We start from the raw sequence: 26470 nt of genomic DNA on the forward strand, positions 1-26470 counted from the left end.
ACTACTTCTTTGCCTCTGAGTCCATGTCCATAATATGGCATGGGCAGAGAGGCAAAGTGGTTTCCTGATTTGCAGGGGGGCCTTGTCCCTATGCCAATGAGGGAATGTCCTCTCAGGGTTGTGCTGGCGCTACAAGAGCACCAGTGCTGTCAGTATTACAGAAGGGGCTGCACAGCGTGTGCAATCCCTTCTCTAATACTGCAGTGCCCCGGTGTGCAGAAAACGGGTGAACATGACAACTGCACCCTCAGGGCACCCAACATAATACGGCCACATCTATGGATGAGGGTTTGAAATATGACAACAAAAGCCTACATCAAGAGGAAAAAGTAGAGAGCACACTCAGTCAAATGCTCGTGTCTGACTGGTTTAATATATTGGTCTATGGGTGTAGGTTACATTCAGAAGATTAGGGTCTGGGAAGACAATAAAGCTAATCAAGATGTTTTCATTGAGCCAGGAATGCACGGTTTGACCAGAGGTACTTTTCAGGCTATATCTGGTTTCTGCCATTCTTGGCTAGATCTGCTTCTGTCTTAGCAACATTACCTTCTGCTTTATAACTATGCCAAGCATCCTGACCCAAGGGGCAGGCTTACTAGATTCCTTCAGTAGTTCAGGGTGTCTTTTGTGCCTTTTCTCCTCATTCCTCGTGTTTTTACGATGGGTAGGAGGGACAGGAGGCAAGATTTCTGTGTGTAAATTTCCGCTTCAAATCCAGTGGGGTTCTCATGGTGTACAAGATGGTGGTAGCTCTGGGAGGATTACCCAAGTGCAACTCATGTCCTCAGCTTTCCCTGCTTCATGAGAAAGACATACCCCAACATTCTCCTGCCATGCTGGAGAATGAAAATGTAAGATTGTAGCACATATTTTCATCAGAAATTGTGACTGCCATTTATTGATGCCATTTTCTGATGAACCTCCAGTCATCTGTAGTCTCTTCTCTTTCAGTGCACCTTAAGAGTGTCAGACTTGGCTAATTACTAGCACATAATTTATGTTCAGCTTTTGGTAAACGTTGGTCGACCGGAGTGGGAGAGTGCATGCAGGCTCTAAGAGGGGAAGAGATTTCATAGGCGGTGTGCTGTTTTTTTAGGTTACCAGTTTTGAGCTTTTTGTCCTCCTGCCAAGCCTTCCCTGTCCCTGTGTGTCTTGTCCGTAGTGGTGCATAAATTACTGCAGCTTTTGTTTTATTTCCGGACTTGGGTTCCTGAGATTCCTTTTTTCCTTTTAAGCTGAAGTCCTTTTTAGTAGCCATCATTTTGTCGTAGAGTCGTGAATTAGGACCCTATGTACAGTTCTGCCTAGATGTGTTGATCCTTGGAGTTAACTCAAGTTGATACCAGTTTTAGTTTTAAGTTAGAAAAGAATAAAGTGCAGCCGCCTTTTTGTCTGGATCTTACTTTTCTGGAGCAGGAGCTTTTTTTATCCTTTAAATCCTTGTAGAGAAATTCAGGCTTGTTTGTGGTTGATGGGGGAAGATCTTCAACCTGTCATTGTGTTGCTTTTTGCTAGAATGCTCCTCTTATTTCCATGGCTAATGCCCACAAGTTGGTTAATGTACATATTTTGATCTAGTGCTCACAATATTTTTCTGGTACATCGCAGACCAAAGTTAATTCTTTGGTATTTTCTAACAAACTCAGTACTATGACGAGGAATGTGATTTAATGAATACTAATCGGTATTGTCCATTAAGCCGACTATCCTATCCTTCACTGGATTCCCTATGTCCCCTCCACTTTCTTATCTGCAGCATGGTGTTGGCCTGCACCAAGGTAACTGAATTGGTAGATGGCAACAGAGGTCTGATATTTGAGGGTGCCCCTATGTGGACTGGTAATGAAGAAAGGCAACTGCTGGATGCCATCAAGGCAAACAATTTATTTTGTATTTATTTCTAAAGTGCTCATACCTAGACTGCTGTCTTTGTATGATGCCAAATAAGTCGGGGGACTTAACAAATATTAAAATACTTATTGAGACAAGAGAGACTACTCTGGAAAAACTGCTACTTACAGAGGTGAAATAAATGTATGGTAAAGTCATCAAATGAAGCTCCTTCATTTGGGAATGAATACTTTAAAAAGTACTTTAACCAGGAAGCATGCAGTTGTGCACCTCACCCAGGCTGGAAGCTTATTTAACCATTTTGGGTGAGGAATGATTTTTTAAAGAAAAAATATTCACTTATGGGTGTGTAGGATTAAGTCAAATCAAGAGACTGACTCCAGTGCGTAGACTTACAAAATGCGGTCTGGTGAGGGACAGCTGGACACAGTCTATTAGAGATTAAGTTAATGAATTAAGTTGCGCCCTATCACACGGTCTACAAGTAAGAAGCCCATGGAAAATTGTTACCAGTATTGACCAAAATACCAATACCACAACTGTACTGCATTCACGGTCTCAAATCATAAAAAACAACAAATACAACATGGATGGATTCAAACTTTTGTGAAATTGAAAATTGCAGCTCAGATCCTCAGAAAACGTAAAATGGGAACATTTTGAATTTCTTAAAATCATCAGGTTTAAAATAACATTACACAAAGTACACAACAGAAGCATGCAGTGAAGGGGATTGATTATATTATAGAAATGAAAATGAGATCTTTGGTGCTGCAAAGTTCACCTACCAAACTGAGCAACAGCAGCAAACTAGATGAAAAGGAAAGAATGGAATGTAAGACTCAGCAAAGGGCGGGGAGACACATGATGAAATAGAATGAAAATAGAAGTAGGGTTAAATGGGAAATGTGACGTGTCTGTATTTGAATAATCTGACCTGTTAGTTGGTCGTCGCCTGGAGCAGGGGCGATGCGAATGTAAGGTGTTGTTAGCTGGGTCACGATTATCGCAGCTAAGACAATGGAAGATTCCCAGGTCAGCATGCATGAGGAGAAAAGAAGCCAAACTGAAGCTAGACTAGCAAGAAGAATTTTGTACAAAACGTACAGTCTCAATGTCTAAAAATATATTTATATACGTTAAAACAGATCCTACTATTACTTTCTTGAATTTTTTTATTTTACTCATAATTCCAAAAAGAGATCCCTTCTAGGCCCTTGGGTGAAATTGAGGCACTCAAAATAGGGAAGCAATTTTGACTGTCACTATGTCAAGCTTGAGTGTCAGCTGTTCTCCTCCAAGTGGCCAGAAGAAGCACTGCAGCCCATTCGACCAATGGGCTTTGGCACTCGAGCATGGCATAAGATACTAATAACAACTGCCACAAACAGGTCATGCCAGAAGTTGCAAGGTGCAGGCTTGCGTCCTGAACACAGGACACAACGATGAGGAAGCACCACGAAAAAGCCAAGCCCTTCATTTATGCTGAAACTAATCTCACAAAACTACAACATAAAAACATCCCTGCGTACTGTGTTTATTAGAGTTAACATTCCCTGTAAATGATTCAACTGGCATTGCCAGCATACACTCTCCACATCCAAGCACTCGTTTTCCCATGACGTCGACTTACAGTCTCTTCGCAGCACAAAGAAAAGTCTATTTCTCTTGAAACACTGAACTGCTTTTCTTTTCGCTGGAACGGTAATTAGTGCCAAAATTACATTCTGAAATGTTCCGCAATTACTTTACACAGCCCGCCCCTTTTTATTATTTCAGTGTCAATGTCAGTGCTGTGGGATGTATCCCGATTTTACATAAGTCTGGACACGTGTGTTGAGGAGACATGAAAAGGTCAGATGCAACACCATGCAGCTGGCAACCCGAGTGAACACAAAACACTGGCAAATTAAAGGCAGGCTTATGTGAAAGATCCCTCATTTGCATAGAACAGACTGGGTGCTATTAGAAATGTGGCAACGATAGAGGGAAATAGATCATCCGCCATCTGCAGACAATTAAACTCGAAACTGCTGCTGCATAATATTTTCAGCTCTCCCTCTGCTCCAGGCAAACACGGCGGTGCTCAGAGTTGCTCGACTACAGTTGCTAAAGGGATCCAAAACATCAATAATGGCGTCCGCTGGCAAGAAATGGCACCGCCGCCGCCATGTTGCAGGGGCTGTGGAACAACGCTCGTGTCCGGTGGAGGCGGGATTAAGCACCAACGTGGGAAGCAGCCAACCTTCTCGTGCAGTATCTGTTTACCCAGATCGCTGCCAAGCGCGGAAATCTTGGCCTTCGGTTCGCTTGGAAGAGAGCTGCCTCGTCGATTCCCTTTTGCTCTGTGTTTTCTATTTTAACCGTTGCTAAAGGATATATTGGGTTCAGAGAAAAAAGAATATGGGAAAATCCTATTTTTAGGACACCCACAGACTTATCAAATTAACAGGCTCAGTTAAACTTGTAGCGGTCTAGTTGTAGAAGAGACCACAGCCCACCCCGGAACAACTTCCACACATTGTATCACTCTCTATCCAGGCGTGGCCAGAGAGCTAAAATAAAGGGGCCGGAGTCGCTCGGGACTTTCGGCCGAGACAGTGAGCAGAGTGTGTGTGTCACCTGATTATATGGAAGCCGGCCCATAGCCCACGAGTGTCGTGTGGCGTCCCCACTCAGTGAGGGAACCCCTACAAAACTGTGTTTCTATGATGACAACCACATACCTTTGTATTATAAAGGATGCTGCATGTGCCTTGTTGGCACAACTTAACTATGCAAGCCGAATTTACATAATAATCTTTTTTTACATAATTTATTAATTAGGTGACAGAATGCATAAACACAGGCAGAACGAAAACAGTGATGAAGAGCTATTTCATGTTCTCGGAGCTGCTATACTTCTACAGACTTTCCAACACACATGGTACCACAGTGTGACACATGATATCGGCTCCTTTCACAGAGAGACCTGGTGAGGCAGCAATATCTTATGGTGGATCTAGGGGTAGGTTAGAAACCCCTGATTAGAGTGGGTTCCCTGCTTGTGTGTGGAGATTTTCCACAGCCGATGTCTGTAGCGGTTAGCAAAAATACCATAGGACATCGGGAAAAGAAGGAAGGCTATTTTTTTTTAACTCTGACTATGTGGCCAGTAGCCAACTTCCAATCTTGGAACTATCATCAGCACACGAACCCCCCAGAGGCCTAAGCAAGATGGATGCCAGTTTCAGACATCAATGGGCAATACAAAGACACATTTTCACCACTTGCTCTAGTACCTTCATTGCCTCTGCACCCAACAAATGATGTGCTGTCCAGAACTGAGGGGAATCAACTAAATGAAGTTTGAGTTAGCAGTTTTGATCATCATAATCGATCTAAGACCATATACTTTGAATCTGAGTAACATGCTACATTGCAGTGTGATTTGGTTAGAACTTACAGATTTGCTTACAACTTATTTTGTTTTGTCTAGCAGTACAAACATTATAAATCTCTTCAGCTCCATTTGGATTTCAGTCACCTCTATGACTCTGTATGCGATAGGTATGCAGAGATGTGATTCCTATGCTCACTGCTACGCCCTACTGTCAAGGCTGAAATAGGCCAAAATGTTCTAGGGTTCCTTGTCTTTCTGTTCGTTAGAGACCTGGTCTAGTAGGTCGGCGGGATTGACCCTAATGGATCAGGGCCAAGATTGATTTGCCTATGGCTGGTTTCTTTTGGTATAGAAGGCAAAAGAAAGATGGTCTCGAAAGAAGTCCAGAGTAATTACCAGTGTCTGAGATTAATTCAAGCTGATCATCCATCAAATTTTTGTTTACCTCTACTGCCAACACCTGTTTTGCTCATCGGGAGAGTGCTCTTTTAGGCTTTGTTATGGCTTAGATGGTTGTAAGACCTGTCAGCCTTAGGGTGGTCTTCCCCCAAATGTTTTGCCTGCTTACCTCCTCTTTCAGCTGATTCTTTTTGTTGGCCTTAGGACTCTGAGCACTTTACCACTGCTGACCAGTGCTAAAGTGCATGTGCTTCTCCTCCTAAACATGGTAACACTGTATTATACACAATTGGCGAATTTATTTTACTTGTAAGTACCTTGTAAAGTGGTATACCATATATCCAGGGCCTGTAAATGATATGCTTCTAATGGGCCAGGGGAAGCTGTGATATAAATTGTGAAACATTGAGCCCAAGAGAAATACGAGCGAGAAAAATAAAACCAGAGAGATTGAGAAACGTCGCTCTCAGAGTTAATCAAGCCCAAAACACAAGGCGAACGCAGCAAATTCAATAAAAAGTGAAACGGCTGGTGAGAATGCCCGTTTAAACAGGAGTTTCCTCCCCTTATTTTTCGTGAAAGGACAACTGAATAAGGTGCAGCCACAATTAAGAAAAACAAATGGCCTTCAATCGCAAATACATCGTTTTTGAACAGTTAGCAGGATCCTGGGTGATTAAAACAACAGTACTCCAATGTAAATGAGAAAGCCCTGATGAGAGTCCAGTGAAAGGGATATCTCAACTCAAAACGCGTCGGCACACTCCTAGAAAATTTCGGGGATCTGTGGTTAAATTCCACTATTCAAATAAGGACTAAATTCCCATTTTTTACAAACTTTATTGAAAAACAAAAAGGGACATTTGCATAAGTTTGATGATTTACTACAGACAATTGATGTTTGTTTTCTGTTTTTGTATATTTTTTTTCAATCAAAATTAATCAAAATTTTGTGATGTCTTTTGTAGAGCACAATTAATCATTTGTATATTGGAAATGTTTTTGCTATGTGGGTATGATTTGACCATGTTTCCACTCTCCATGTGAAAATATAAAATTATTTCTATAAATTCAAAAAGAAAAGGTAAAATAAAAATACCAGGATAAACCTAAAGGTGTTTGTCTTCAGAGCAGAAATCATTCATGCTTTCTGAAAAACCGAGGTATAGGTGCACATTCATTTGCTCTTATTCTCAAAACGGTCCTGCCCTATCCTCGTCCCTTTGGGCCCGACTCCCCTTGTTTTGATCTAATGGGCCTGCAGCACTGATTGTGCCACCCACACAAGTAGCCATTTAAACCTTTCTCTGGTGTGCCACTACAGAGACTGTGTGTGCAGTTTCACTACTGCTTTGACTCGGCATCTAAACCCTTTGGCAAGCCTTAAACTCACTCTTTATTGCACATGTCACCCCAAAGGTAGGCCATAGGTAGCCCATAGAGCAGGGTGTTGTGTAAGTTAAAGGTAGGATATGTACATTTAGGTTTTGCAAGTCCTGGTAGTGAAAAATACATGTTTCACTACTAGGAGGCCTACTCCTCTCATAGGTTAACATTTGGAATTCCTTAATACACTTTTAAGCTGTAATGCCTGATTAGACAGGTATAGCCGTCTCATGTTTCAAATCTCTGGAATGATAATAATAAATCCTCTTTACTGGTAAAGTTGGTTTTAACATCACTATTTTAGAAATGCCACTTTTAGAGAGTGAACATTGCTCTGCTCCTATAGGTCTGTGTGCCTGCAGCCTGTCTCCAATACACGTCTGGTGTGGGTGACAGCTACACTTTGTGCATTTCCTCTGGACAGCCAAATACACAGGAAGGTTAGGTGCGTCTGAGTACTCATCTGTATTCTGGTGGCTCTTCCTATTTAGGAAGGGAGGGAGGGGCTGACACGCCTGAATAGGCAGTTCCCTGTCCCCACACAAAGGGCTGATTACCCTTTACTAGTAGTCTGGAACCAGGGTTGGGAATAAAGGACCTTTGTGCACCTTCAAAATCTGTCTTTGGAGTCATCCCCACTTCAAAGGTACACCTTGGTATAAGTACTGGGTCTATGACCCAATCAAATCAGACACTTCTGGACCTACACATGGGCTCTGTCAGAAGAAGTGCTGTGCTGCATCAAGGGACTGACACTCTGCTTGCCTGCCTACTGGAAGGCTTGCTTATCTGTTGTGCTGCCCACTGAGGGACAGCTGGACTCTGCCTTGCAACTGAAGTAATTTCCATGGGGTTGTTGGCTCGCCTCCTGTTCCTTGAGATTCAGAGCTATCAAAGTCTCTACCGCTACTCCTGTGCCTGGTTGACTGGAAGAAGACCCAGATTCTTGCACCAGAGAAATCAAATCATTTCCAGTTTGAGTGTACCAAAACCGGCGCATCGACCCTGTTGCGGGAGTAGAATCTGTGCATCACACTCGGAACCACGGCATCACGTCTGGAACCACTGCTTCAGAACCAACACATCACCGCCATTGCATAGAGAATATCGACATATCGCCCCTCCAGCGTGGAGTAACCCACCACATCATCTTTGGGACCACTGCTCTGCTCAATGGATTCGACGCATCGCTGCCACTGTGTGAAGAAAATCGACGCATCACCTTGACTGCGGGCTTGACATTGACGCATCGCTCATCTGCACCCTGCATCTCTCTGTTGTGACTCATGATCAAGGTACTCTGTTCCCCAGGCCGGGTGGCTCTTGTCCCTGGCCAGCGCTCCTTCGCGTTAAGCTTCAACTGTTGACTTTGTACCGGTCCAGTGCAACCAGATAACCTCATTAGGCGCTTATTGCTCCTAAGCACTAGAACTCTTTTTGTTCTTAAAAATGAATAACTCTACTTCTATTTATTGGATTTGTGTCATTATGGTCTTGATCTATTTATAAAATTGTCTATTTTCTAAATATGTGTGGAGTTTGTTTCTGGTGTTTTCATTGTGTTACTGTGAGTTGCACAACTTCTTTACATATTGCTTTTTTAGCCTGTCAGTTTTGTGCCAAGCTACCAGAGGGTGAGCAAGGGAAATCTTTTAGTGTGTAACTTACTTACTGTGACTAGGGTTGTGGTTCCTGCTTGGACAGTGTGCATACCTCTGCCAACCAGAAACCCAATGTTTAACATTGGTTATTACTGACACCTCAGTATGAAATGTTAGAATTAGCACATAGGAGTCTGCCTTTCTATCAGTGTTCCCTCAACGTAAGATTAGTGATGTGAGAGTGTTCTCCACAGTAAACACATGTTTGCTTCTGATAGGGCTTGGGCAATCTTTCATTCCTGATGTCTGGTTCAGTGGATCTACTACTTGAAGACTCACTCAGGCGGTGGTTTTACCTTTTGTCTCTTTTCACTAACAGATGCTGTGTCTAGTATCGCTGCAAGGCCATGCTACAAAACCTCTGAAGTGATACACACGGGGGAATAAAGATCCTGGTTTCATAGGTAAGAAATGCATGCCATCATCTCTATTTTACATGGTGGCTTTTTTGAGTGATGCATTTGCATCTTGCTCAGTAGTGAGGTGGCCACTTCTGCATTGCATATATCCGAAGTCATCTTGGATATAAATTCTACCACTGCATCTCAAGTCCCAGCTTTGTGGTAAATATGAAGGAAAACATCAATCAAAGTGGGACCAAGAAAATCATTGAGTGAAACATAGCTGAAATCAGTAAAGGACTTCTTTCCAAGGTACTGTTTTCAAGAGTGTGCTTCTTAGGGAACCCTTGAATGCTCTCAGACACAGACCAATAAGTCCACTGTGATAACAAATCAATGGCACAGAGATCAGGCAAACGCCATGCACTGCTGTATGCGACACCTCCTGGACTGTGTACATTAATTCTAAGCAAGAAGTCCTCCACATGGCCTTTTAGAACCATTTCAGTGGAGATAAAACAGTTACTGTAGTTTGAATATTATGCCTAAAATGAAAAAAAGAATGTATGCCCCAGAACAGCAAAGAACTGAAATAAATGACCAGGCAACAAGGATCATCCAGTCCTGAAGACGACCTCACAAACTCTTTAGGTTAAAACACATCGCACACAGGTCATATCAAGGATAAAGATGTATAACTGTTAGTGACTGAGGTGAAGAAGGAACAACTTAATCACCTTCAAAGGTTTTGCAATACCTCCCTGCCCCTGTTCTGCTCGGTGGGACACACCCTTTGGCTAACGGTTGTGCCCCTCATTGTGCTTTTTGTATATGTTTCACATAAATCACATATGGAGATTGTAACTACTGAACCTAAATGTATGTACTATATGTTGACACAATTTGCTTAATGTATGCACAAGAGGCTCACTTAACGACAGACACAAATACAACGTGATTCAACCACCGAATACTTGTCAACTGCAGTTGTGCCCATTAACTTTTTAAAATTTTAATTTGAATCTACTCTGAGAGAAAAATGAAATTACATAAACTACTTGTATCCCCGTTACTATAAATCGCAGATAAATCAATGGCCCAAATTGAATATGTTTGGACACTAGTGCTGTAAATATTATATTGCAGGCAGTAATGTGAGCCTGTATGCTTTTAAAAGAATTGCCGGTGGTGCTGAAAGGATCCATTGCTCAGACAGCCACATGCTGAATTGCATCCTATTAATATGGAATCTACTGTGCCACCACCACCTCTTCCTTGGATCACCTGGGGAATCTCCAGTCTGTAGGTCAGAATGTTTCCGGGCTTAAATGTTTCTTTGATGGCCACAGATCTTTCAGATTCCACCGAGAGTAAAAGATTATCCCTCCGCCAAGGCAGACTGCGGCACTAGCCAGGGTCCCGGCCAAGATTTTATTAGTGTTATAGGCAGAGTATTATTTTTCTCATTCCTCATTGGCTCTGGGGCTATATTTGATTTGATACTTCCAGCGAAAACCGGACTCCCCTTGCTGATGCCCCCCCAGGCAGCTCTCCAGTATTAGCGTAATGTAACACTAGCCCAGTCACTGCCATTAACAATAGTGGGACAGTGCAGCTTGAACCCGGTGCAATCTGGACAGCGCAAACTACTGACACAGGCATTTAACGTACAACAGTTTACCGTATATAGAAGATATTAATTATATTTATGTCAGGAAATGAATACTGATGGTCACAGTACTTTTTATCGATCATATGGATTTAAACAACCCTCATCAGGTGTAACGTACGCAACACACAGATCGTATTATCAGCAGAACAGAGGTTAAGCTAAGCCTTGCCAAATTTCTATTGTATCATTGAATGTGCACTTCAAAATAATTTTAGTGTTTTTCTTTATACTGTTTACTTGTTTGGAGCAAGACTATCCATACTTTCCATAGAGCGCATTGAGTGCCTCTATCTTGGTTTTCCCCACTAGGCGCATAAATCTACTGGTAATTGCTTAAGACGGGGTTCCCTAACGCGGCCGGCCCGAATTGGGTTGTAGGCTCATCGCTGTGTATTCCACCTCTATCCACTGACCCCCCCCCCCCCCCCACTAGCCAACATACTAACTCTTGCTAGCCTATATGCTTTCGATTATGGAATCTGGCCTAGTTGGGTTAGCATGTTATATGATGTTGACAGTGCTTGCTCAGTTATAAATCAATAAAAAGATTGAATCCATAAAATAATTTTAAAATCACGTTAGCCTTACTGTCAAGTGCTCTACCGAAAATGGCGATTGTGAATAGCTTTTGTAAAGTGTTTCATTCAACACATTTTAAAGTTTCTAAAAGCCCGTAAATAACATTCTACAATTACCCAACTTATTGGCACTCAATTTATCGACCTCAGAAAAGATGATCGGATTAGGGAGTTTTAAAGTTTTAAAGGTGTCCCAACAGATGTGAACAGCGAGAGCTTAACTGACTAAGCCATCTGTGGCTCGGAGACCCCCATTAACTGTGTCACAAAATGCTACACCTGGTGATGTTAACTATGCTTTGTGTTAAATATGGAGCGATTTGAGAACGACTTGAATTCAACTGAAGAAGCTTCCGCATTAAGTTCGGCATTTTATGGTTTAGCTAGGGTTACAAGTGGAGTGCTTTTAAAAGGGATTGCAGCGCAGACTCCCCCCATGTATTCCAGTTGTAAAGATGGGCCTGTCAGAGCAGCGTGGAAGGACTAAAATGTAAGAGGTCCTGGTGAGGATGTTTGACTGAGTACCACATATTCACTGAGGAGCTGAATCATGGCATATGGATGGCAAAGCCTGTGTGAAGAGCACAAATCAGTGTGTTCCACGTCGTGCAGGTGAGAGCCGGCTGCTCACCGTCTGAGCAAGTGAAAAAAGAGGACTTTTCTTCAGATACCCACATCTCACTGTCGGTGTTTAACTCTTTATAATGCAGCGGTAGTGTCATCAAATTGAGGCATTCTCGTATCAGCTCAACTCAGGGTTCTAGAGAGTTTCTGCAAGCAGTCATTGCAAGAAGTCATTCGTATCTTCTAAGTGCGTCAGTCCTGTTCACAAATGCAAGTCTTTAAATCTGAATTCGCAGTCACTGGCTATGACATTTGTGCTTTCACCTGCGGGCGAAGATACTTTAGTAGCAAGTCTTGAGAGTAGACGAGACAGGCGACCATAGCTTTAGGGTCATATTTATGTAAAATCCATCTAGACATCAAACGTAAACTACGGGAAAAACACGTTATTTGAGGTATATTTACCGGTTCTGACAGACAGCTTTTTGCCACCTCATTCAAAGACTAATTGTCAACAGGAGACGCTGCCTACAAACACATCTACGCAGTTACAATTTCATGCCCCCTCCAAATCTCTTCTCTGCTGCAGGTAGTCGGAGGCCAACGCTTGTGGTCACAAATGCCCCTGTAGGGATCAGAAACCAGGCACAAACGGGGGTCCTGGCTAAACATTGAGCAAACACACTCCTTTAACAAAAAATCTACTTTTATTTACCAGACTGTAGTGAGTTTGCTCAGATTAAATCTAACCAGTGCTAAAGTACTGGACGACGAATTATAAACTAAGGTACTGTATATATATATTTTTTAATTCTTTTTATTGAAACAAAACAGCTCCATCAAAAGACACATCAGGTAGCAGTGGAAGTGCAGTGGTACTTACACAGTAAATGATTAAAATAAACCAGTCGTCAGCGGACATAGTAACGGTTTACCCCCAGGTCATGCCCCAACAAATTGCAGGTGGGTCCGCTGACCCGCCCCCACCTCCCCGCCTAGCCCCCCCTCCCTGACCAGAGCCCTCCCCCATCCTCCCTCCCCCCCCCCAGCTCCCCCACGGTGTGTTCAGAACCTGTCACCAGCCGAGGCTCATGGCCTCCCAGGAAGTGGGTGTGTCAAATATATACAGTGTGTGGTGCTCAGTGGGGGAAACCCTATGGTGAAGCATCTGGGGTATCCATCCATTCCCCTCTGTACCTCCTCCAAGCCTTGCATATCTTTTCCCATTTTTTTGGGCAGCCTCGACAATTATAGATGACTTTCTCCGCCCTCTGGCACCAGTCCATATCTCGTTCCCATTCCTCTATTGTTGGTATCAAGTCATTCCCCCAGAGTCGTGCGATGTTTCTCTTGGCCACCATGCTTGCAAAGGTTAACCATACCTTATCTCCTTTGGGCCATGTAACGTCACCTGTGACCGCCAAAACGTGCCATCTAGCCTCCAGCGGTACCTCCGCCCCCACCACCTCCTCCATTATGTCCTTCAGTCTGACCCAATATATACGGATTTTAGGGCAGTCCCAATGTGAAAGAATGTGCCCTCTTCCCCACAGCCTCTCAAACAGAAGTGTGATGTCGCATATCCCATCTTAAATTGCACCGTTCGAGAGGTGTAGGACCTATGGAGGATGCGTAACAGCACCAATCTGAATCTAGCTGGAATCGCCACCTCCCTAGGACATTGCAGGGCCTCATTCCAATCATCGTCCTCTAACAAACTGAGGTCGGATTCCCACTTCTACCTCAGTGGCCCAAGTGTGTCTGAAATATTATTGATAAGCTTCTTGTAGGTAAGTGAGATGGCCTTATCAACCATGGGGTCTAACAGTAGCCTGTCCACAAGTGGGGCATATTCAGGTAGCTGATCCCCCTGCGACAGATGCATGTACAGGGCATGTTTGAATTGTTGATAGTGCAGGAATTCGCCATCACCCATTTGGAATTCCGACTGAAGAGTTGCAAACTCCACCATTTGCCCCCTCTTCCAGACGTCCCCCAGCATATCTATACCTATCAGGCTCCACCGGCGCAGGTCGCAGAGTCTCACCACCTCCCTGAGGAAGTCGCCTTTCCATAAGGGCATTTGGGCCGTAAGCCTCCTCGCCCACCCAAGCAATTTCGTTGCCCGCTTTCATATCCCCACCACTACCGCAGTCTGGGGAGGCAAGGACTGGCCGCGTCGCGCTTTGGAGTAGAGAGCCGCTAAGTAGGAGTCTACGCCTAGGGCCATACGATCCACCCGATATGCAGGTTCCTCCTGTGGGGCGAACACCCAGCTATTGATATTGATCAACTGTGTCGCCCAATACTACAGACGGATGTCGGGTACTGCCAGCCCCCCTCATAGGGACCCCGTTGCAGTTTCCGAAGAGCAATCCTCGGATATCTCCCGCTCCATAATAAGGAGCGCTGCTCCGCCTCCACCGTCTTAAAGACATGTTCCGGGATCGGGAAGGGCGAGCTCTGCAGCACATATAGCAGACGGGGCAGGACCATCATTTTGAATTGCACGTCTCTGCCCATGAGGGAGACCGGGAGGGTATGCCAGAGCTGCACGTCACTGTGCAGGCGGTCCAGTTGTGCCTGTACATTGAGCTGGAGAAACTCTGTGTCGGACGGTGTGACCCATATCCCTAAATAACGAAACGTTGCGCGCCAAACTAGGCCCTCGCAGCCGATCACAGCGTGCGGCTGGGGTCCCGCCAGAATATAGCCCAAGGATTTGCTCCAGTTGATACGGTATCCGGAGAACTCCCCGAACGTGCGCAACATGACCATTAGCCGTTGTAGGGACTCCGACGGTCGCTTGATGTATAGCAATATGTCGTCGGCATATAGCGATATGCGTTCCTCCCATCCACCCCCCATGTCTATGCCCTACACCCCAGGATCCGTCCTCACCCAATGCGCCAGCGGCTCCAATGCTAGGGCAAAGAGGGTCGGGGACAGGGGGCATCCCTGTCTCGTGCCGAGCACCAATCGAAATTCCCGCGACATAGCCCCATTGACCCGGACCCTCGCCAGTGGCCCTGTGTACAGTAGCTTCACCCAGGAGCAGAAGTTGTCCCCAAAGCCCAACTTCTCTAAGACTGCATAGATGTATCGCCATTCGATACTATCGAAGGCCATATGGGCATCAAGAGAGAGCAATAACGCTGGCACCTCCCGGCGCGCGGCCACTGTCTGTAGAACCCCGAATAGGCAACGCAAATTGAGTCTCGTGCTCCTGTGGGGCATAAAGCCCGACTGGTCCGGGTGGACCAGCGATTGGATCACCGCACCCAGGCGTGTGGCCAGGATCTTCCCTAAAACCTTCGTCTCATAGTTAAGGAGGGAGATAGGCCTGTACGAACCGCAGTCCCCCTGTGGTAAGGTACAGTATATTTAAAAAAAAAAACTGCAACAAAGCAGGACCCATCACAACTTAAACAGCTGTGTCCACGTTATAGTTCATATGTTGAGGTATCAATGTGCAAGTATAGGTTTATAGCTGTGCCCACTTTACAATCAATAAAAAGTCCTATTAAAAAATAATGTAGGTATCACTGCCCAGAAGTTTAGGTTCCTGTCATTTTGCAGGCAGAGATTGTTATTGTTATTGTTAACTGAAGCTTGTATAGCGCCAAATCACCGCCAGGTCTCTAGGCGCTCATGACAGATGGAGGTAACAACAACTGAGTAGATGAAAAAAGATGCGTGTGGCCGAGGCACTATGCGGTGCTTAAGGCTTCCCTAAACAGGAGCGTTTTTAAAGACTTCCTGAAGTGTAACAAATTTGATTCTTTGCGGAGAGACTCTGGAAGTTTTTCCAGATCTGTGGAACCAACACAGAAAAGGATCTCCCTCCCTTGGTTGCCAATTTGTATCGGGGACAGAACAGCAACTGTGTGTTAGATGACATTAATGATCGTGTGGGGTTATAAGCCCCGAGACGTTCTTTGATATAGGCAGGTGCTTGGCCATAGATTGCCTTATGGGCAATGCATAAACTTTTAAACTCCACCCTTTGCTTTATGGGGAGCCAGTGTAACCTACACAACAATGGAGAGGCATGGGTCCGTCTAGGTAGCCTAAAGATTAACCTAGCTGCATCGTTTAAAACCACTTGCAGCCTGCTGGTCAAAGTTTTAGGCAATCCCAAATAAAGGGCATTCCCATAGTCCAGTCTTAAAATGATTGTGGCGGAGACAATTGTACGAAGCGTGGAAGGGGAAAGAAGAGGGACTAGCTTTCGTAGCTGTCTAATTAAATTTGTGCAGGTACCAACAACAGAGGAAATCCGGCTGGCCATTGACAGCTCATGGTCAATCTTTATACCGAGACTTTTTACATTTGGACATGGTTTCGGGGTAGGGCCAAGATCTTGGGGCCAAAACAGGTCACACCAAGGTGAAGCAGCAGTTGAAACCACTAGGACCTCTGTTTTGTCCGGATTTATCTTCAACGAGTTCGCTGTCATCCAACTCACAGTGTGTCTGAGAATATTTTGGGCTTGGATCTGTGCAGATGCTGTGTTGTCAATGCTGAGTAGCAACTGAGTATCGTCGGCATAATTGAAAATTCTGCTGCCCATGTTTACCAAAGAGTCAATTAAGGGTTGCAGATAAAGGTTAAATAAAAGTGGGGACAATGCAGATCCCTGAGGGACTCCACACTCAAGGGTACCCAGGTCTGATGTACAGTCCCCTAGTTGAATCCTTTGAGTTCTCCCGGAAAGAAAGGATTTTAGCCATTGATAGGCTAAGTCTTGTATCCCAAATGCGGCCAGTCTGTCCAGAAGCAGGGTGTGGCTGACAGTATCGAATGCCGCTGACAGATCTAATAATATCAGGGCACTCGACTTCTTACTGTCAGCCATGCCTCTGAGCTCATCCAGCACTGAGAGCATCACCAATTCAGTGCTGTGATGCGCACGAAATCCCGCTTGACGCTCCTGGAGTAGATGGTGTGACTCTAGGAATGATGAAAGAGACATCAAAACGTGTTGTTCCAAAATCTTGGACAGAAAAGGCAGCTGGGATATTGGCCTATAGTTTTTTAGATTAGCAGGGTCAGCCCCAGGCTTTTTTATTAGGGGCCTAACTCGTGCTTCTTTAAGGCTAGAAGGTAGATGGCCAGTATCTAATGATTTATTCAGTAAGAAGACAATATGACTCTCTAAAGTAGGAGGCGCCAGTCAAAAGACGCTAGTGGGACATGGGTCTGCTGGGGAGCCTGACTTGGTTCGACTCATGAGCTGCCCGAGGACAGTAGAATCTATCAAGGGAAAGTTAGAGATGGTATATTCTGGGGGGGGAGTTTGAGAGTGCAGCAATGGGGAGTGACTGCTGGAGGTATTCTTGAAGTCAGAGAGAATAGTTTTCACTTTATCAAGAAAATAGTGTTGAAAGGTGTAACAATCTATCGGGGTTTCTGATTTTTCTGCTTTCTTACTCAGCTCTGTTAGAATTTTAAAAGTTTCTTTCTGGATATTATCCGCGTTGTTAATTCGGGATTCATAGTATTCTGCTTTTACTGACAGAATACATTTTTTATACAGCTTAAGAAATGCTTTATAATGATCCCGATCTATGTGATCATTTGTTTTCCTCCAGCATCTCTCTAAATGGCGGAGCTTTCTTTTGCGTTCCCTCAGAGAAGAGTTGAACCACGGGGCCCCTTTTACTGTTCCATTTATCTTCTGTTTCCTTTCGGGTGCTATTTGGTCGATGGCCTGACTAAGATTTTGCATCACATACACATATTCCTGATCTAGATCACCATGGGTATCAGGTAACTGTGTATATTTAAGGAGGGTGTCCGTCAAGTGTTTTTGAGTCAACTTTCCTCCATTGACGTACTTTTTTAATTTTTGGGGGTGGTGGTTGAGACAGATACCCATCTATTGGGATATCACAGTTTATTAAGTAGTGATCCGACCATATACAGGGTAGGATGCCTGTGAGAACTACCTCCGGATCTGAGGTCCAAATAAGATCGAGGGTATGGCCTTTATTACGTGTGGGTGCCTCTACTAGTTGTTGGAGCCCAAGTGTGGTCATGATGGTCTCCAGCTGTCGGGATGCCACATCTTTATGAGTTTTGTCCCAGTGAACGTTAAAATCTCCAGTTACTAAGACTTTTTGGTAGCGTGTACAAATATCTGAGATGATGGGGGCAAGTAAGTCATTGAACAATGGGGTAGATTTTGGGGGACGATAAACTGTAAGGACAGCAAGGCAGGTGTTTTTTAAAGTGATCTTCACCCCAAGTATATCTGCTAGATCAACTGTTTCTGCCATTAATTTGGTAACTGTTAGATATTTTTTAAACAGAATTGACCCCCCCCCCCCTGACATTATCTGCACGATTGTGCCACATAGCGTCATATTCGTTTGGGAGGGCGGCTATGATATCTGGTAGTGAGCTGTCACCCAACCACGTTTCTGTGAGAGTTAGGACATCTATGTCCTCATTCTGAAGGAGAGTAAAAATTTCAAGATGATGTTTTTGTAACGATCTTGTGTTCAGGCTAGTTAACTTCAGAGTGGGTGTATTCATAGTCATGCTACTGTTGGTCCGTAGGATGCAGGTCTCCTTTAGCTTGGCCAGAGTAGTTGAACTTAGGGTATAGGTACTTGAATCTAATAGGTGTAGCTCACCTGGGAATATATCAGTCGACAGCCAGGGGGACAGGCCCCTGGGCCCAGTCGTGCGCGGACGGGCGCAGACGGGCTTAACTTAGGCGCGCCATCGTCGCGCCCGCTGCGCCCGTCCGCTGCGCTCCCTAGATGGAGGATCCATTTTGTACTAGCGAGGTCGGGAGGGCCGAGCACTACAACGCTCGCCTACTCCTCACCTAAGATGGCGGTGGCTAGGGGATGACACCCAAGCAGCACCTAATCGGCTGAATGGGGCAGCGGCAGGGCAAGAAAGCAAGTTGGGGCGGATCTGAGCAGTCCCTTTTAAGCTCGTGCGATTAGTGATTTTTAAAATTTTACCATTTTCGGCACAATTCGGAAGAGTGAGTATTTAAAAACAAGCTCCGTGAAAGTAAGGGTCATAAAGGATAACAAAGTAAAAATAGCACACACACACTCAGAGATCCCGGCTTTCCACCTCAGGACACAGGCACACTGTCAATCGGTGCTCTGAGAACCGCGATCTTTTGTACCAGCGAGGTCGGGAGGGCCGAGCACTACAACGCTCGCCTACTCCTCACCCAAGATGGCGGTGGCTAGGGGCTGACACCCAAGCAGCACCTAATCGGCTGAATGGGGCAGCGGCAGGGCAAGAAAGCAAGTTGGGGCGGATCTGAGCAGGTGGCTTATTCTGTCACACGGATGAGCAAAATGTACACCTTTGCGTTCAGAATCAGTTACTTACACTTAAGAAATTATCACACCAACCATTCCACGAACACTCTCAGAAACACATCTATGGTTAGGTTTTCTTGCTCTGAGCCCTTGGAATATGTGGATTTCTACAAAACATGATTGGTGGTTTGCGCGTCTAAATGCTTTTTTCTCCCTTAAACAGAGGTAGCTGGCATCTTCTGGAATGTGAACTGGGCCAATAGATCATAAATTAGATGTAAAACCACTTATCATTCGTGGAAGCTTCAGTCATTGCTGAAACCACAAAAATGTCTTCTGGGGAGGCTAGACGGGAGGTGACTAGGACTATATCTCATATGCACCAACATTTATAACATTTGAGACAGAACAATGGCAAAGCTTCAGACAGTGTGGTGATAAGGTGCTACAATGCTGCAGCAGGCAGGAAAATATACAGAATACAGTGTTATGTTTGTGTATATCGAAATATATATATATATATATATATATATATATATATATACATATATATATATAGATATAGGTTCACGGCCTGTTCCTGTCACATCCCCAGATTAAATAGAGCACTTTTTTCACCTATAACATTACGGACATTCAACCTGGGCTTAATGGACATGAGGCGCGGCAGCAAGAGGTGTCTGAGGAAGGAGGCAATCCGAAATGCATTACGCCTACGCTGTCATTTCAATTAAATAACCCCACTTGAAAATCCCCGTCTGAGGCTCCTTCCTTTCACATTGCTGGAGGGGTTTGGTCGATATTTCGTGTCAGCCAGAGACACGTAAGGAGTCCCGTTCCGCTAAGAGGCTGTCTGCTTTACTGGCTTCTGTGCAAACAGAACTACGGAGTCCGCCCAGGTATGGGCATACAGACAACCCACCAACCGAGCGCCGCCATGCGAGGAACACTGCTCATATGCAGACCGTGACTTCACGGGAGTGTCGGTGCAATCTCGCCGACCTATGTACCAGCTGTACGGCGCCCTGCGGGTTGGAACGTCAATGCGGGGACACGAGGGGTATGATCTCTACAAAGCTCCTCATGCAGTTTGCCCAGTGCTACAAACGCCAACAAACGACAAGTAAAGACTTGGGTTTCCCACATCACGCCATTCCAGACCCAGAGCATTCTGGGAGTTGGAGTTCTACAAGCTGCAGCGAGGCGGATGATCACATGGTTGGCGCGGCGCTGTAGTACCGTACTGTGATATATTACGGACATTCAACCTGGGCTTAATGGACATGAGGCGCGGCAGCAAGAGGTGTCTGAGGAAGGAGGCAACCCGAAATGCATTACGCCTACGCTGTCATTTCAATTAAAGAACCCCATTTGAAAATCCCCGTCTGAGGCTCCTTCCTTTCACATTGCTGGAGGGGTTTGGTCGATATATATATATATATATATAGATATAGGTTCACGGCCTGTTCCTGTCACATCCCCAGATTAGATAGAGCACTTTTTTCACCTATAACATTCCCTTCAGTGAAACAATGCTGAACTAAAATGGCTTTGCCTCAATCCCTTACTCCCCTTGTTAGAATAAGAATAACCACATGTCAGAAATAGCCGTTTGTGATTTTGCCTTTCTGCCCACTTGTTAAACAAGCATTGGCAACACCAATAGGTCTCACCTATGGGCGTGCTATTGGCTTTGGCAATCTTGTCGAGGTGAACGACAATGATGCCAACAAATAGTAAGCAATGGTAGGGTTACAAGCTCATTATTGAACACAAGCGTCTTGCAAGTGAGAGCGCATGCTCATGCAGGCTCGACCTTGAAAAGCGATATGAAGCAACCAGCACTGGCCGCTTCGTAGAACTTTTTCACACCATCCCATTGTTCACCCCCACCCAATTGCCATAGCCAATAGCTCACCAACAAGCGAGACCTATTGGCTTTGCCAATGCTTGTTATAGAACTGGCACCACTGTGGGTGCGCAGAAAGTACCATCTGTGGGCAAGAATAGCAGATCCTGCTTAAGAGAATGATTATCTAAAGACATTCACATCTTATGAATGTGAAAATGTTTCCAGCATTGCAGATTTTCCTCAGTTGGACCTTTACGGTTATGTGGTGGGGACATGGGCATACACAGGCAAAGGAAGTGGGCTCCCAGTGGAATGTAATGAACAACGTCTAAGACACAATAAATGTTTTTAAACAAACCTTCCCAATTGATTCCAGGCCCAATTTGCACACTTACGCCTAGTACCAAAATGAATGACAATTTGTGGGGTGAATGGGAAAGAGCACACAAACCATATATTTTCAGTCACGCTTTTCCTACATCTAAGTTGTGTTCACAGAGATTTTTGTGAAACCTTCAAAAGTAAAAACTTAAAGAACGTGGTAAGCATAAATTTGCGACTCGTAAAGAGTACGTTCTGTTTGAAGCCTGCCTGTAGTGTGTCCTTGGTGCATTGTCAGGTCATGTGTGAACTGGTTGTGTAACTAGCGTTCTAAGAAAGATATCACAAGGGCCGGGGTTAGGAAGTGGCCGTATTTTAATGACTAACTCACCTCTTCTTGGGTGCTTGTCGAGCAGTTTTTTTTATAGAATGGCTACAGAACCTGTCCACTGTATCAGGGGTGCAAAGTAAAACCGGTCTATTTATAGTGGGCTACTATTTACCCCTTCTCTCTAAAAAAGCATGGACAATTCAAAATAGTACTGGAATCGCAGCATTAGCCGTGGATGGCCAGCGGAAGCACACTAATCAAACTTACTTATTCTGTACATGGACCATGCCCCACTCAAAGAAAAGGAAGTGATGCATGGCAAGCACTGCATAATTAGAAAGCAGCAAAGAAGAGTGACAGTGATCCCTATGAATGTAAGCAATGGCCGTGTTCCAAACCCATTATTAAACACAAGAGTCTCGTAAGCAAGATCGCATGCTCGACCTAAAAGTTACCATGGGTTTAAAATATTTCTCACCACATTTTAATAATTGTATAAATGCGCTGAGGAAAAAAAAGTGTGTTTTTTGCAATTTTCACCCCGAGGAAAAAAAAGAAAGCACTCTCTTCGTCTTGAAAAAACTGACTTTAGTTTAAGCTATTCCAAGTAATTAGTAGGAGAGATATTTTGCATGTATTATCAAATGTATTTTGCCCAATTTGGTCCCACAAGCAAAATATGTTTTTGTAGTAAAAAGGCAAACAGTAATGCAGCTATACAAAGTTTGATTACATGCTTCCAGAGAAACATCTCTATTCCAAATTGTTCCAATTTTTCTACAAATTTTTAGAAGTGTGGTGCTTATTTTAATCAGAAGACAACAATGACATTTTTTCATGATTTAACTTCTGATGGGCATGATTTTTTGTTGGCTGCAATCTAAAGCAGTCGTGTGCCATGTTTGTTAAAAAATGTATTTTTAAAATGTAGAAAACCTAACCCGTCACCTTACAATTTGATGCTATTTTGATTTATAGGTAAAAGGTCTCTTGTGCCACAGATTTTTCAAGTGTAAGCTCTTAAAAAAACATGGTGTTAAGAGAAGACTTGTTCGAGATTAGCATTTATACAGGCAGAGGAAGCCTGGCCATGTTGTATGCTAAATAATGCAATGTATGTATATAATCTGGGAAAAAATCAGTTGTACCAAACTTATAAAAGTGTTGTTGCAGACAAAAGAGCCTAACGTTGATGCTACCTACACAGGACAAACAAAGGGATCAAAAATATACTGGGAATTTAAACCTTACATTTTGAATCTAGGGAGGTCCCAGTATTGTGCAATATACCACACAACATCATCTATTAGGTCGACCTAGAAAGTTTACCCTACAGTAAGAAAAGTAATTTAGCACTGTACTATTTTTAAAGGTCTGTGTGAATTTATAAACATATGTCCTAAAATATAGGGTTTGGCTTGTTTATATAATTTAACATTGACGTAATCAAATGAACTATTTATTTTCTGCGCATCTCTCTGTTGGATTCTGAAATGATCCTCCCCTGAAGACTCTCTATTACATTGAGCAGTAGGCAGCCTTGGCTGTCAAGTAGCAAGGTGATCTCAGTTCTTCAAATGCAAAAGAGATGGGTCCCCTCTTTTTTGAAGACGGAATTACTGTAACACCTCTCAATTCAACTGTTGAAGGTTTAGGGACTCAACCGTTGAGGTGACTCAAAGTTCCAAATCAGTGAGGGGCAGAGAGAAGCACTTTAACAGTGAGTGCCTGGCAAGCTCTGTCAAAGATCTTAAGGTTGGAATACAACACAACTTTGTAGGTCTTGTGGGTCCTAAATCTTTTCATCAATCTTAAGTATTTCTTGATCAATAAATACATCTGAAAATCAATGGCAAGTCTCATTTCCACTTGAGTAGAAGTTGGGGATTTTTCTCCTTTATCAACTGCTCTAGCGACAAAGTGCTTCAAGTTAGTTCTTGTGTTTGATCCAGTTTTCCCTTCAAGTTAGAAGTTATGTATTATTTCCTTAAACTCTGAAATCATACCCTTCAATTTAAACCTTGACTATATTTTTCAAGTACAAATATGGAGCTACTTATTATTCACAGAAGGTGGTTCTTAATCACACCCATATATTGAAACAACAGTGAATATAATTTCATGCATGTAATTGCCCTTATGATCATGATCTAATTCGGTCCCAGGCTTTCCTGGAAAGGGAACAATTCTTATTAACTTAGCATATGAATGGCTTACTGTAGAAATATATTGCAAAAGAAAAAATATTTACATACCAATTTGTGCATAAGTGACTCAGTTACGAGTTGATGTTTCAGCCTTTCTGCATGAGTCAGAGGTGCTCATCAGGATAAAGGAGGGTTTGGTCAATCTTGCTTCCTTGCTTTTCAAGTTTAATTTGATGATTCATGAACTGGCCTAATGTGGAAGATGCAGCAATGCATGTCAGCCACGGGGGTAAGTGTTTGAGAAATGGGCAGAAAAAATGTGTTGGCCCAAGTAAAGGCTCGCTGCAAATACTCGCTTTGCAGAACCAGGAATACAGTCTTTGCTTATCTCCTTGAGTAACTACAGTCCTTTGCATACGCTTTTGTATGAATACAGATTATAAGGCTTGTATACAGTTTCACTTTAGCCCTATTCTTCAATATGGACTGCTCTTTTTCTGAGATTGTGTGAGAATAACTGTTAAATGTCTTAGTTTGCTCCATATTCCAAAGAGCATACAAAACATACATTTTAGTTGCCTGCCACTCCTCTGCACTGTATTTCCAATTGTCTCTGCAATCCTCTTCCCACGGTTCTTGGACTGTATGTTTCTTCTCTCTAGCGTTGTTCTCTGAAGGCTTTAATCAGTTTATGCCAGCCTTCAGGTCCTAGTCCACTCGATCCGGTCCAACCTACTGGAGACTTAAGCTCCAATCCCGTCTTTACTTTTCTAGGCTATGGTACCTACAGGTACGTTAAACCCCATCCTCCCAAAATCCTTTTTCTCTGCAGACCGCACATTTTCTTGTCCAGAGGTCGGCGGGGAGGGGCCCAGGCAAAGTTGTGCTCACCAACTGATCGGATGTCGGGAGTAATGCTGCAACAGTGCCTCTTGGTCGTTTTTCAGAGTCTTGTTCCACCCGCTTTGATTATATTAGCCAGTTATTTACATATTCTCAAATAAACCACATTGGCATGATGAGCATCCAAGAAAGGGTTCTATGCGCTTCTGATACTCACAGCCATCTATAGGTTAGCCTAATGTAGGTATCACTAGCACAAGACTCCTTCTTATAGTGTTGGTTAATAAAAAAGACAGAATACAGTACATTTTAACTAGTTGTCAAAATTAAAGATCAGCTTTTTCATTGTAAAAAATAAGTGGGTAAATGCTTTGCAAAGAATACTACACTTTAATTATGACTACATACATGAAATGACTATAATATTAAATATTTTGGACTGTTAACATACTGTACCTTTTGTGGCAATCCTGACACAGTCAATTTTGATTTCCTGTTTAAAACAAAGAACAACATATTTTTGGTGTGTTACGTAAAACAGAAACATGTACCACAAATAATATTTTATCAGTAACTATTTAGTTTTCAGCAGAAGTGTCTGGCAAATAATTTAAGGGCACATGCCTAGCTATTAGCAGTGAACGTCCAAACCGTAGCAGCCTCTTGGTGTTTCAGTAAATCCTGTGGTTAAGGACAAGTGCCGAAAATGTAAACCCCAATATATGAAATTTAAGCATGCAATAATCACCTCTTGATCAAACTTGAAGTGATAAATATTGGATACGAGGTGCTCAGGGTTTTTTTCATTACATTTCAGCTAGCTGTGGTTTATTAATCAAAGGGCAAAATAATCTCAAAAACCACAGCAGACAAAGTATTTGCTATGTAAAATTGAGAGCAGTGTTGACACAGCCAGAAACATTCCCAAGTGGGGAAGAGATACCCAACAAACAAGGCCAACCCTGCTCAAGACATATTTTCAGGAAAAGCCAACTCCAGGAAGGCTGAAGAATATGAAATAAAGCCCTGCTGTCTGAAAAGCAGGCTGAAACAATCTTTTCATAGTTCCTATTCCAGCGCCGAAATACAAAGTACAGACTACTGTAAACCCTAGATGCTCTGAGCAGTACCAGCCAGGAAGGCACACGCTGCAGCAAGCAACGACAATCTCAACCTGAAGGGCTAAAAGCCAAACTCTAAAAAGAATGGGTAAAAGTAATCACTAGAGCAGAGCCTGGGAGGTTTCTGCAAGCCCCACTAATAAGACACCGTGTCTTCTTACTCGCGAAGATGTGCAGACAGAACACATCTCCTAATGAAACAACATTTCCCCGTTTTCTGCACGCCCTGCAACCTGATGCTTCAGAAAACAACTTGTCAGGGATAATGATTCCTCTCGGGTAGACACCATGTTCTCTCTGCCCAGTAAGTAACCGGGCCTGACAGTTTTTAGGGACTTCTTGTTAGCTTGCCAGTTAAGGAAACACGTGACCTGGGCCGCAGTACACAGGACTCTAATGTAATCATCCGCGCGCGAGTGCCGGTCACGAGACTCACCCCGTTGGCTCTGCTCGAGGCCTGGAAGTAAACGCTGTAGCTCTTGTGTGGCAGCAGCGGGCTGTTCCAGTAGCCCCTGTAGGTGCGGTTGTCGCCAATGCTGAAGGGCTGGGGGATGAGTAGTTCCCTGGCCGGGAACTCGGCCGCGAAGTAGTAGGGGGAGTTCAGAATCGACGCGTTCTGGAAATGAATAGGCACCGGGTAACACTTCAGTATCTCCGTTGTTTTCTTGATCCTGCGGGGGCGCTCCTCCTCCACCACAATTTGGTACACACTAAAGCAAAAAA

The 26470-nt window shown here is 43.8% G+C and overlaps 1 protein-coding gene across 18 annotated transcripts in view; it reads right to left on the reverse strand.

Annotated features, from left to right (window-relative positions):
- Positions 1 to 26470, reverse strand: part of PTPRM (protein tyrosine phosphatase receptor type M) — a 1498021-nt gene that overhangs the window by 593709 nt on the left and 877842 nt on the right. For 10 of the 18 annotated variants that reach the window (XM_078687895.1, XM_078687894.1, XM_078687885.1 and 7 more), the window contains exons 12-14: positions 26184 to 26457; positions 25083 to 25119; positions 2792 to 2866 (exon numbers count right to left, since the gene is read on the reverse strand). In XM_078687895.1, coding sequence (XP_078544021.1) covers positions 2792 to 2866; positions 25083 to 25119; positions 26184 to 26457 — 386 coding nt within the window. The remainder of the gene's footprint in view (positions 1 to 2791; positions 2867 to 25082; positions 25120 to 26183; positions 26458 to 26470) is intronic. The other 8 variants (XM_078687901.1, XM_078687900.1, XM_078687899.1 and 5 more) reach the window with 1 other exon arrangement.

This window comes from Lissotriton helveticus, chromosome 4_1 (assembly GCF_964261635.1).
Source record: "Lissotriton helveticus chromosome 4_1, aLisHel1.1, whole genome shotgun sequence".
Lineage (NCBI taxonomy): Eukaryota > Metazoa > Chordata > Amphibia > Caudata > Salamandridae > Lissotriton > Lissotriton helveticus.